General features: G+C 36.6%; 1 protein-coding gene across 5 annotated transcripts in view; it reads right to left on the reverse strand.

The window, feature by feature from the left end:
* The window catches only part of AFG1L (AFG1 like ATPase), a 74269-nt gene that overhangs the window by 15069 nt on the left and 46167 nt on the right, over positions 1-13033 (reverse strand). For 4 of the 5 annotated variants that reach the window (XM_087773556.1, XM_087773558.1, XM_087773559.1 and 1 more), the window contains 3 exons: positions 8624-8706; positions 5125-5195; positions 4768-4868 (listed from right to left, as the gene is read on the reverse strand). The exons of the other annotated variant lie outside the window; for it this stretch is intronic. In XM_087773556.1, coding sequence (XP_087629682.1) covers positions 4768-4868; positions 5125-5195; positions 8624-8706 — 255 coding nt within the window. The remainder of the gene's footprint in view (positions 1-4767; positions 4869-5124; positions 5196-8623; positions 8707-13033) is intronic. 5 annotated transcript variants of the gene reach the window in all.

Raw genomic sequence — 13033 nt, forward strand, 5'->3', positions numbered from 1 at the left:
TCCTCTTTTTGATAAGCTGAGCAAAGGGAACTGCAAGTCTGTCATCTGAGGGCACAAATTCTCCAGCTCAAACAATGTGCGGCTTTTTCAACAGCCTCTTCAGGTTTTTCAATGTCTTTTCTAAAATCCTGACGTCAAAACCACACGTAACATTCTGCCGTCAAACTGAGATGTTTTCAAAATTAAAACAATCTTTCCGTCCTCCTGTTTATTTCCACCTTACCCATCCCAGATGAAATTAGGTCTAAATGCTCTTTTGAGAACTCCTTTTGAGCTGCTTTTCCATTACAATGCTTAGATCTATTTCCAAGTCATCACATCTAGGACACAGGCTCTTCCTCCTGTAGGAATGATTTGTATTCCAAATTTCTAGATGTAAAATTTTGTGTTTGCTTAGATTAAAAAAAAAAACAAACAACCAACCAAAACAAAACAAACTCTCTCCCTCCTCCCCAAAATCTCAACTCTGCTAAGAAATAAATCGTTGCACACAGCATCCCCGTTTTCATTGCTTCGCCCCCTCCCCCGCCCCACCAAGCACCACTCTGAATTTACAGCAAATTTGTATTAGCATTTATGTTACATTCAAAACTGCTGGGGGAAAAAAAACGGTTGTACTGGGCTTGGTGTAAAAATGTGCTCATTAAAAATGCGACGCTCAACAACAATCCTTCAGTAATAATTCATTTTATATGTTAGTTAACTAGCTTCTCAATCTATTTAACAGATACTTTCTTGACACTGCATAATGCCAATCTCTTAGTAAGAACAGCATCTACAAAACTCAACCTTTTCCACGAAATCAGGGAGACTGCAATTAATTTCATTTCCATTCTTTAGTTATCTACTGTGTGAATCCTGAACCAACTGTACCATTACCCCTTCTGGACTAAAATCTGACTGACAGCCTGCAGTTTTGCAAGTTATCATGTGTGTAAGTGTTTTGCTTGATTTTTTTTTTTTTTAATACTGGCACATAATAGCACTCTTCTAGTACCATGGAATTTTTCTTGCACTCCAATATTTATCAAAAATAAAAAGCTAGTCAAAGATCTCAGCCTAGTTTTCCAGGACTCCAGCGACTCAAAATGTACTTGCAGGCTATTTTTAATATACTATAACTATTAACAGACTGGTTTCCCATGCTCTCAAGGTGTGTTGGTGCAGATTATAAACCAGTTTGCAGGGCTGTATGCGAAGTGCCTCACATGGGGCATGGAAAGTTATTTTACTATCCTTTAGTGAAACAAACATTTCACTCTGCTTCACCTAGAACAAGTATTTTTTGCAAAACCTTTTGCTTCTTCCACATCATTATTAAAAGTTCAGCCGTCTCCAGCTAAGAATAAGTCAGTAACATTCGGATAATAAAAACCATATCAAAACTCCCATTTTACTTAACAACAACAAAAAGTCTTAGAGCTGAGCAGACATGGTATTTGCCTGACCTTTAGTTTTTCTTTAATTTTCCCTGCACTTCATAACCAGTTGCCATTCATTCTATACTATTTGATTCTGTCTTGACATTGACACAGAACATACTTTTACTATCTTCTTCCTCAAAAAGTCCTTCTTGTTCTTTTTTGCTGTTGTTTACACTTCCCCTACCAGTTAGTTTTGGTCATACTTCCCTTTTGCTTTTGAAAATTACTCTTCCTGAACACTCAAATATGTAATTTCACTGTTGGGAAGTATCTTTTGGTTACACTGAATGTTAGAAAATTATGGAGAATGTCCCTAAGCAACACAAATTTCTAGATGAATTCATTGCTGTATCAGCTCCCATAAAGCTGCTCAAACCAGATGACCTTGTACTGGATGTAGTACATTTTATGCTAGAAAATTATCATTTGCAATTTTCAGGCTAATTACATTTCACCATTTTCTGCATTTCATCTACAGCATAAGTTTCCCATACAACGGTATTTTTTCTTTTTATGCTTTTTATAGCCAAGTGCTCAAGAAGCAATACACCTCATTCTCCATTTGCAACAGACCCCTATGAGTACTACCCTCTTGGGTTTGTTAATTAGTAGACTGATTGATATGTATTCAAGATCCTTGTATTAATTAACTTTAAGGCAGGTACCAGTCTCTTTAATGTTGCATACTGTCCTCCACCTCTTTTAGCCACTCTGTCCTTAAGTAGGCTGTAAGCACTGATTTCACATTCTTATTTTATTAATTGGCCCACGAGCTTTCAATAATATCAATTATATCTCCTTTTTCCCCATTAATGAGAATTTCCCATTTATTGTGCTTGTCACCAGGTCTTATCGCTGATATAAAACCAACTGCAAATCTTGTTTTCAATTCTGTTACAAGTTTAATTGGTTCCTATGACACCAACTTTAGACTGCATTTACCTACCTGGGACGCTTTGCTTGGGCTGTCAGTTAAGCCCCTTCCTGGTTGCTACAGGCTCCAGCTAGGAAGATGCCCCGGCCCTGTGTCCCTTCATACAATCTGCCTTCCCATGGGACTTTGTCCCCATGTCCTGCACAAAGAAACCTGCAGATTCACTCTAGCCAAAGCCACCAAATTCCCCTCCAGTATTTTCTTTTGTGGAACTTCCTTTTCATTACATCTTTCTCAGCCTCCTAGTTTCCTTTTTCTTAATATTTGCACTCATGTTGCCTGTCAACTTATCTACCATTTGGTACCACGAGCAGTACCAGATATGTTGTAGCTATGTCTCCCTCAGCTTTCTGCTTTATCCCTCCACAAATAGTTCCCACTACTAGCCAGCTTACTTGAATATGTATGAATGACTTTATACTTCCTGTCATGTTGAAATGTCTCCTGACTTTGGGGGTTTTTTTGGCTACAAACCACCAGTGCACTCTTCTGGATTCTACCTATTTTTCCTGTTCTGTGGCATCAGTGGGAATGACTTCTCATTCTGACTGTTAAAAAAAGTCACCAAAAAAAAAAAAAAGCCACCAAAAAAAAAGCCACTGAAGAGTTAAGAGAGTTCATAAAAAAAAAAAAAGAAACATGGTTTCATGGTTTGACAACTGAATTTTTCTTTTGCCTTTTAGCAGATTTTAGAGGCAACCAGGCCAGCAAATGGAGCAACAGGGCAGGCAAGGCCTTAAATGCAGCTTATGCCAATGGGAATTTTTTACTATTGCTATGAAAGTTTACACTCATGAAAAAAAAAAAAAAAAAAAATCATATTAGAGGCAACTCGAGCCATTCATCCAAATTTAACGGACAATTCTGAAGTTCATGGCTATACTTCTCTATCTATGAAGTGAGCACAGTGATACCACCTTACCAATACACTGATCTAACATTTATGAAGGTACATCAGTGATCCAAAGAGAAAAATCATGGCAAAATAAATAACTGTATGTAACAACTAAAGGTAGAAACAAATGGAGGCATATGCAAAGAAAATGAGCGACGACTGAGGAAGCTGTTAAAGAAAAGCATTTATTGCCTGCCATGTTGTTTCAGTTTTAAGCATGTGATTATTCCATTAGAGACTATCGTAACACACCTGCAGAAGGTAACTGAATTGAGACACCATACTTTCCAAGTCCTGGGTGACCAGCGTGAGAACAATACTGTTAAATGATGTTTAACGTTTCATAAGGATTCTCTTTACTTGTTCTGAGCGCAAACCAAGCACCTCAGCTCTGTTACGCCAAGATGGTCTGAACCTCACATAATTCTTCAACAGGATCAGAGCCTTCAGACCCAAGGTAGTGGCCGCTGCCACGTGAGCTACCAGAGCACATCTCCTTAGAAGCAATTTATCTTCCCATTTAAGTACACAAGGCATTTACTGGACTAAAGAATTTTACAAGTGTCTGCTGACAGCATAGTTTCCTGATACTTTTTCTTCATTGTGCCTCTTAATGTATCAAAACTTTCAGTGAAAAGCAAGCAGTTCTACCCATGACGTACCTCCATTCTCACAAATGGCTAACTGGTTTTGTCAAACTAAAAACCAACAAAGCCTAAAACCTACAGTCTGAAACGTAACCAGGGAAATTTCTGTCCAAATAGTTATTAACTTGGTAGCTACAAGGAAGTGAAAACGTAACGTGTTAAAACCAAAGGACTGATCAGCATCCTGAATCAAAGGTGCTATCGGCCCAGTTTAAGTTGTGATCATTTAACAATTATGTCAGGTGTCAGCAGAGAGGTCACTGAAGTACAATGCCACTTCTGGGGGACTGTCTTCAAACCCACTGGCGGTTGTATACAAAGAGAGCTTTTCAGGAATCACACCCCACATGTTTAGCAGAAAATTTGGCAGTATTTAGCAAAATTTGGTAAATTTTGAGAAGGCCTGGGACTAAACAGCTCTTGCACAGCTAGTCACAACTAAGGCATGCAACAACAGCTTTACTCTGGTCGTGCCAGGATTACTAGTGCTTTGCTTGAGTATCAATTTAAACCCTAGATTTTAAAAAACAGTATTTGAATGCTACTTACATATCGATATGTTGTGACTACTAATATTCCAGCAATTATGTTAGCCTAGGCACATACTGTATTAGGATTTCTGAAGACAATTTGTGATACACTTAAGTGTGAATTTACTGTATCAGTAAAAAGAAAATTATTATTGTTCTTTTGGGGAGTTTTTTTTTCTGTTAAATTCAAAATCTTTCTGCCAAGTTAAAAAAAGTCCTTTTAATTGAGTACGACTTGGGAAAATAGCACATTTTTGTGTTTCCTTTTTTTTTTTTTTTTTTTTTAAACTGTGAAAAGTCTGAGTGTTAACTGATCTAGATTTGACTGGGTACTCACTCTGTCGCACAGCTCTTCAAACGTGAAGTCTGCAATGGTTCCACACGCTTTATTCAGCCTCAGCTCTCTGCCTTGCACTTTTAGAATCCTTGGTCTAGTTACTATGGGAACATGAACAAAGACTCAATCTTCTCTGGATAATTACTATAAAATTCATCTCTTACAGATAGGAAATGCATAGCTTGATGAATAATAGCACATGATTCAACACATAAATTAGACAAAATGCTGATACAATGACTGCCACTTGAGTGTGGCATCAACCCATATACAGCAATGGAACTTATTAATTGGTCAGTGGAGATTGGGCATTGTGTTCTAAATGTATTCTCTTTCAAGAGAAATTAACTTACGTACAATCATTTTGTTTCTGAGCCAGCTCATCAAACAACTTATCCATGACAGCCTCCACATCAGCTTCACTTGTGCTACAGTGAAAAGAATAATAGAATATGAAATTAATAACACTTGAAGCCAACATCAAACAGCTGCCTGAGCCTGCTTAGCTTTTTGCCCATAAAAAAGGGAACAGGATGTTATGCTCTAAATACAAACATTAGATTTAGAATACACTTAAAAGTAGAGAATATTAACTCTCAGGTAGATGATTCTGCCTTATTTGCATACACTGAAAGACTTCTGTGTTTTGAGCTGTTTCCAGTAATGAGGCAATACAGGCAGAGCAGATCCATTAACACTATGTGTACACAATGAGAAAAAAGGCTTCTGGCTCTATCTTGCATGCAAAACAAGAGCAAATAGACAAGGCAAGGCAGTCAAGCACCTGAAGAAGTATCCTTTGAAATTTCTGAGAGGGGACTTTGTGAAATTATATATTGAGCAGCTTTATGGGGGGAGGAGGGGGGAAAAAAAAAAATCAAGTCAACTGGTTGTATTGATCAAACAATTTGCAAAATTAAACTATGAAATTCAAAATACCAGCATGATCTCTGCATTAGTAATTTTACCAGTTTTCCCCCTCTGTCCTCAATACTATTTGGGAAAAGATCAACCACAGACAGTGAAAATGCAAAATATCTGTGCTGGGAGCTGAAGTAAAGTGTATATTCATCTTCTGGTTGCCATGAGAATTATAAATCATTTCGGTTAGAGAATATTTTTTGTCACTGAATGGGTTAGAGGGCCGACTTTTCTGTGTTTCATTCTTAAAGAAGATAGATAATATTTCTAGACGAGTTTGAAAGCTGAGAATAGTAAATTAATGCTACTGTAGACAATAAACTAGAACTAGGATATAGAACGCATCACTGAAGTTTGTACGACCTCATTTCGTGTGAGAAGTCTACTTTTATAGATCAGGGATGCACTCTAGTTGCATTGCTTCACACAGTTCTAGACCTCCTCTAAATGACAAGTGACGATTGGCATGTTACACAATTACTTTCCTGTTCATTAGGCCTTAAACACCTTAAAAATGTTAATAGCAGAACTGAAATAACTACTTTTTAGCTCAAGCTTAATGATAGCAAACCTTGTAGATACAAAGAATTTAGGAAAAAAAAAACAAACAAACTTCTGCAAGTGCCATTTCAAACACTTTTTTTGAAAAAATCTTTTCTGAATAGGACATTACATGAAATTGTAACTTCAAAAAAAAAGAAGTTTCTCTCAACATTGGTATTTGCACGCTGCTTTCCTCTGAAAAAATGACAAATGAAAAGGAACAGACAAAACCATAAAAAAAAAAGCCACAAAAGGGGGGAAAGAGTGCATATATATCAGAGAGTATGCACATGTGTATGCATATAACTATCAAAAAGTTTGATGTAAAGGCTACAAGAAGAAACAGCCAAACGTGATGCCTAGGTGGATATCTGCACATAATTGCCAAGAAAGTTTGTTCTGAAAATAGACACCTGAGACTGAGATCAAGGAAGTTGCTTTGATCAGGAATCTTGTAATTGTCTTACACTGATTGCTTTCAGATGAGTATGAAATAGCTTTAAGCAACCCTTAGTTGCATATTTTAAACGAAGAAAAGACTACACAAATTATGAAGCATCAAGAGGATTTTTAAAAAAAATGTGATGATGATACAAGAACCATTAATAGGGGAATGTAAACATGTTGGACAAGAACATTTTCTTTTGGGGGCAAGACTGCTAAATAAATTTCAAAAAATTTGTAGCAAAATACCATATAGTACCTGATTTTAAAACAAACCAAAAAAAATCCCCACATACTATGCTAGTTCTGCAGGGTTGAAAGCTCCAATGAACAAGTTTGAATAGAAGAATGGATGAGATTCCCTCAGAAAAAGAAAGGATAGTGAAATAAGTATCTTATTTCCATTGGCAGCTACAGGATTTTTTACTTCCGCCCCCATCTCCCCCCTGCTTCCTAATGATTTACACAAGTTCTAGGGGTAACCAACATCCTTCCAATGAGAGAACACGAGACAGACTTATCACCAATCTCTGCCATTCACTTGATCACAAGTTTTACAGCAGAACACCATGAAATACTTTGGCTGGGTTCTACTCCTAGGGCTTGTTCGTATTTCTTCTCCTTCAAGAGCTGATGCCATAGGCATCATGTTTAGCCTATCACCTGCTAGAAACCACATACGTGCTCTTCCTTACTTCGGAGTATGGACACTGAGAAAAGAACATGGTAGGTGCTCTCCACAATTATCAAAGTCACAGAGTGCAACAGGCACAATAAGTGGAGCCATCAGCAGGGACAGCTACGTAGACATCGGAACAGAAGCCACAATGAGCAACTCTGACGTAACGGTGGCGGCTTCAAACAGTACTTCCAAGCAGACACCGCAAAACATAAAAGAAAGTGGAGCCAGGCAAGAATATAAAACAAGAGTTACTTTTCTTGAGTAGAGATACAGAACCTGCATTTGACCTGTTTTCCATACATAAAATTCCGTCATTTCCTTCCAGAAGCAGAAAGAGTTACCTGTTGTAATTCTACTAAGCAGTACTTCTCCTTCCAAACAAACAACTAAAACTTCTAACTTCATGAAGTGATACAGACACACTTAGTTTCAAATATCTGTCACATCGATGAAAATATTGCACCTTTCTTAATGGAAACATGATATTTAAATCAATATTATACGTGGGGTTGAAAGATACATGGTTATAAATCTCGTTTTAAGTTACTGTTGTCTGCCTTGCTCAGGTTGTCATTGATTAAATAATATTATAAGAGCAAATATGAGACAAAAATATCTGCAATGCAAAGGTTTCAAAGCATTTAAAAAAAAAAAAAGAAGAGAGAATGTTTCTATTAGGCAGATATATGCTGCAACCATAAGCACAACTGTGAATGTATTTTTAAATATATTTATTTGCAAATATAGAATAAAGTGCTAAAGAAATTTTGTCATGATAAAAAGAAACAATCTGTCAAAATAGGAGGGTGTTGGGTTTTTTTTTTAATCCACAGCACTGGAAACACCCAACATTAAATGAATCCTTGTCATTGGATTTCTATAAATACTTAATTACTTAAATACAATAAGGATGTTCTTCTATTATAAGAGAATTGTGCAATCTCTTACAAGAGGATATTCATTACTTTCTAACCATCTGTCACTTCAGTTCTCCAAACACCACACCTCCCCAAAAAATCTAATTAGTTTTTATTCAGTCACACATTATAAATGATGCTAGTGTGGATACTGAAAATGTAGTTTAATGAAGTTAATATCAAGGCATAATGGAAGGCGGTTTGCTGAACAAAATGGACCAGAAGGCAAAGAAAGGAAAAGTCACACTCTGCTAATTCTACTCTACATTTTTCATTTCCCATTGACTAGGAAATTATTGGCTAATAAGAAGGAAAAAGAGGGCAAATACCGTATCATAGATAAACTTACAGGTAGTAGAGTTTTCCAGCAGCAGGAAGCACTCGTTTCCTATAGTCTATTCCAGAATCAAGCTGGACTGTGCTGCAGTATTTCTACAGAGACAAAAAAAAAAAAAAAAAAAAAAAGAATAGCTTTCCTCAGGCCAAAGCTATGTTTATTATTGCCTGCGTTAGAGAGAAGACGCACTGCTGTGATAAACCATCAGCATGAATATCATCTGCAAAACTGAAATCAAGATCACAAAATTGAAGTCTCCTTTACAACTATCGAAGCAAAGAAATAAGCTGGAAATCATTCACATACTGAAAACAAAAAAGTAACAGTTTTCAAAAGTCCATCAACTAGAAAATTAATATAGATTGGAAGCACGGGGAATGAAATGAGGGTGGATATTACTCATTCTCTCTGGGTAGTGCTTTGTTGGGGGGGGGATGTAAAAATAATTATTTTCACATTAAAGAATATATATTTAGAAATAGAAAATTAGGAGCAATAAAAGTTTAACAGATCACAAGCAAATTCTAGCAACAGAGATAACTGAAACTACTTCTACTTTATAAGCTAAAAATAATTTTTCTTTTCCTTCTACTAAGAAGATTAAAAATTTTGAGTCAAACATCAAATGAATTTTGACTCAAAATCAAATGAACCACGTCAAGTCTTGCTGCAAAATGGACTGAAGCATAAAGGGGAATAAACAAAGCTCTATATCAAAAAGATTTTGTTTCATTTTTGTAATGTCTGAATTGACTCAGAAAAGGCTCTTTTTTTCCCCCTTTAAACAACCTGTAAGATTCCAAGTATGATATAGATGTCCCTGAGCAGTCATAATAATTGCTTCTCTCAGAAAACTCAAAACCAGCTGCATTAAAAGGTGCTTTTTTTGATTCAAGGCCTGAGGCTGAGAGCAAAATTCTCACTAACCTCAGTGGGATCAAGATTTTACACCCTCTGGCAAAGGGAATAGCTCTGCTTATCTGTTACTACTACTGCCAACATACACAACTTCTGGGTGTTATACAGCTAGAAGCAAAAGAAGCTATAAAAGAAAAGGAGGAAAAGTTTTAATATTTTAGAAAACATACCTCTATCAACAATTTAATTAAAGCAACAAAACTTTTTTTTGTAGGTAATTCAACACTACCAAAATTCTTTGGATTGCTAGAATCCACTAAATTACTCTGCTTCTTCACTGCACTATGAACCATTATTTTATCTTTAATACTCTCATTAAGCATTTCATATTCTGTGTGTCACATTTTTCAAAGCCTCCTTGAGGCCATTCAAATATCAAAATTGGAAATGTCAAATTTCATTTACTGCAACCACTTGCAGGAAAAAAAACCCTTAAATTTTAGAAGAACTATCATCAGTGATTTAAGGAACAATGGCCCTTTTGCACAAATGCGTTGCATAGGACTTACAGATTACAAATATCTGCAGGAGTGACTGTGATGACTCATTGCACTTATTTTTTGCCCTTGGCTATTACTGAAGGCTCTATACCTATTTTAAACCTCTAACTTCTCTGCAAAGATACACAGCTGAAGAAAGGTGAAAAAAATCACCCTGAAAGCACAGAATCCCAGGAAAATCCATGTATCTTTAATTCCGGTAAGTGAAAAAGCCATGCTAATCAAATCATTATCTTGGGCTAAGGCTACTGCAAACACAATAGCATTGGTGCTACAATATTATTATAATCTATTCCCTTTCTTTTTGTGAAAGCTTACAAAGGAAGAGAATAACAGAGCATAAGAAAAAAGTTCCAGAGGCATGTAATAATATGCACAAGGGAGGGAGGATGTTTAAGCTTTTCTTCAGCATCAGTCTGGCAGTCAAGGCTAGAAGGAAGATTCCTGAAATTTCACAGCAAAGCTGGTATACTTCGCTTTTCTTTGCCAGGCACTGATGCTCAGCATCTTGCTGCCTAATGTTTTATTTTTCCAAAGTAGTAGATGAGCTCAAGTATTATTTTCTTCGTGTTAGTAGGGGAAAAAAACCCAAACACACTACTACAGCTATGCGGACTATGAAATTATTTAGATTAACTTTAGATACTTGGGTATTTAAGTAACGCTTTTTTCCTGGAAACAACAGATAGGAAATTTTGCATTAATTCAGCCTCATCTCTTTGGCCATCAGGATGGGTTTACAAACTCCACCACCCTCTCAGGGTGTTGTGTTGCATATAGAGTGAAGAGTAAAAGCAGAACTACATATACTTAAGAATGTGGCATGGTTATGGTATGACTGAAAGAAAACAGTGTGCACCTGAACACTGTAGCTGGTGTAAATTTATTGTGCTGATATTTACAGCGGTGCTTGTGCCTTAGCTGCTAATGACTGCTGGGTACAGCAGACACTCTGTGCGCTCAGATACAGACCGACACTGGGCTGGATTATGCAGGTCACTGCGACTTGCTGACTATAGATCAGCAGTTGGTGCCATAGTATTTTAGTCTACTTGTGTTCTGCTTACAGACTTACCACTCCTTAAATGCACTGACAGTCTTTTATGACTTCATGATTTAACGTTATGGTGAATTAATTCTGGAAGTAAGAACTGTACATGTAAATACTACCGATACAGCTACGAAGTAGACGCATTTCTTCTGTCTTCCCTTTTCTCTTTCTTCAAAACAATTAGTATTATCACTATTCAGGAAAAATCGCTATCATTAGTGACACTAGTTAAGAAGAGCTTGCGTGCTCAAAAGCTTATTTATGTTTTTGCGCCCTTTTTAAGCTACAAACAGTTACTTAAGTGAAAGATTTCTTTTCCCTATGAACCTTGTCTTGTATGTCTACAATAATGTACTACTATTGATTCTAATGTGATATATCATTACATAGTTTATTTAAAAAAATATCTGAGAGATATTCTGGGCTATAGGACCTTTCAGCCAGAAAAGCAATAGCAGCATCCTATTCGGAGATATACAAAATAGTTATTATAGTCCTACTGATTTTTTGCTTCCTTAGGAGGCAAAAGTCAACTGAACCGAACATCAACAAAATGGAAAAACAGAGTTGATGTACAACAGTTTTCTAGAACACAATGTAGGCATAGAAGTAGGGGCCAGTTAAGGGGAACAGAGAGATACTTAGTCCTTTGGAAAACATTTGGCATTTTGCTATCTTACTCCTTGGATGTTCCTCTTTAATTGCCAGGTTTGGTTTGGGGTTTTTTTTAGCTTAATTCTGTCCTATCTTTCAAATGCAGTTCTGTCTCCTATTTTTCAAACCAGCATTCTCAGTCAAATTCTGGTTTATATTTTACTTTGAATCTCTAGCATATTTTTCATCCATTTCTGTCTCAAGAACCACTAACTTGGACCTCTTTTTTTTTTTTTTTCCTCTCCAGACTGATGCTCTGTTTGGGAAGGCAATCCAGCCATTTAGAGCCTGTGCTGTAAATAAAATTAAAACAGCCACAAGAATTTCCCAACCCTTCTACAGGTTCACATGAGTAAGTATCTACCACTGTTCATCATTAATTATTTTTACTGAGACCATTCAAAGCTCATTCACACCTATTCTGTTAGGCACTATAAATATACATAAAATGGATGGCCCCTGCCATTAAAACAACACATTATAATCTGCATAGCAACATGCTCCCAGAAAGCATTCCTTTAAAACATGATTGCTGTTGTTAGATCATAAGCTTTGTAGGGTAGGAACAACCTTCTCCTTACATGAATTTATGACAGTAGAGTACAGATCTATAGGTGCTACTGGAAAAATACCATAACAAAAAAAAAATCAAACAGAAGTATGAATAAAGAAACCGATCATTAAATGACAACGTGGAAGAAATTAATGCCAACAAAACAGCATACAAACATGCGCTGGTGTGGTCAACGCTGTTTACACAAACTGAGCTCTAGGCAGTAGAGAAGAGAAAGGGTGTTAGAGCAGTACCAGGGAACGGAAGGGCGGCAATGGGAGCAGCTCTTGCATCGCCAGGCAGTAACAACAGCACTTCTCCTCCGAGTTAAGAATGTACCAGTGGAGACGGTTCTAAAGGAGGATTCAGCATATGGTCACCTTTACTCAAAGGCAGAGTCAGAAAGGTCACAGAGAAGCTACGCACTGAGCAGAGATCCAAAAGTTTTTCCTTTTGGGGTTTGCTTTGTAGACAAGGGTACCCACCGTGGTTCTTTGTTTCTACACATGTAAACATTCACTTATCTGCTTTACAGGAGCGCAGAGGACAAAATGTTCATATTTGTAAATAATTTTTTCAAGAGAAATGCTTTAAATGTTAAGACGACAGCATATAATCACGATGTATAATAGAAGAAAATAAAGCACACCAAAATATTGTATATGTCCAAGCTGAACACTTAAAATACTAGATTTACAAGAATGAAAACCAGATACATGATTGCACAGTATGGAAAAACAAATACT

The sequence above is a fragment of the Nipponia nippon genome, unplaced genomic scaffold (assembly GCF_047370975.1).
Source record: "Nipponia nippon isolate SJK-2023a ecotype South Korea unplaced genomic scaffold, ASM4737097v1 scaffold_4, whole genome shotgun sequence".
Taxonomy (NCBI): Eukaryota; Metazoa; Chordata; class Aves; order Pelecaniformes; family Threskiornithidae; genus Nipponia; species Nipponia nippon.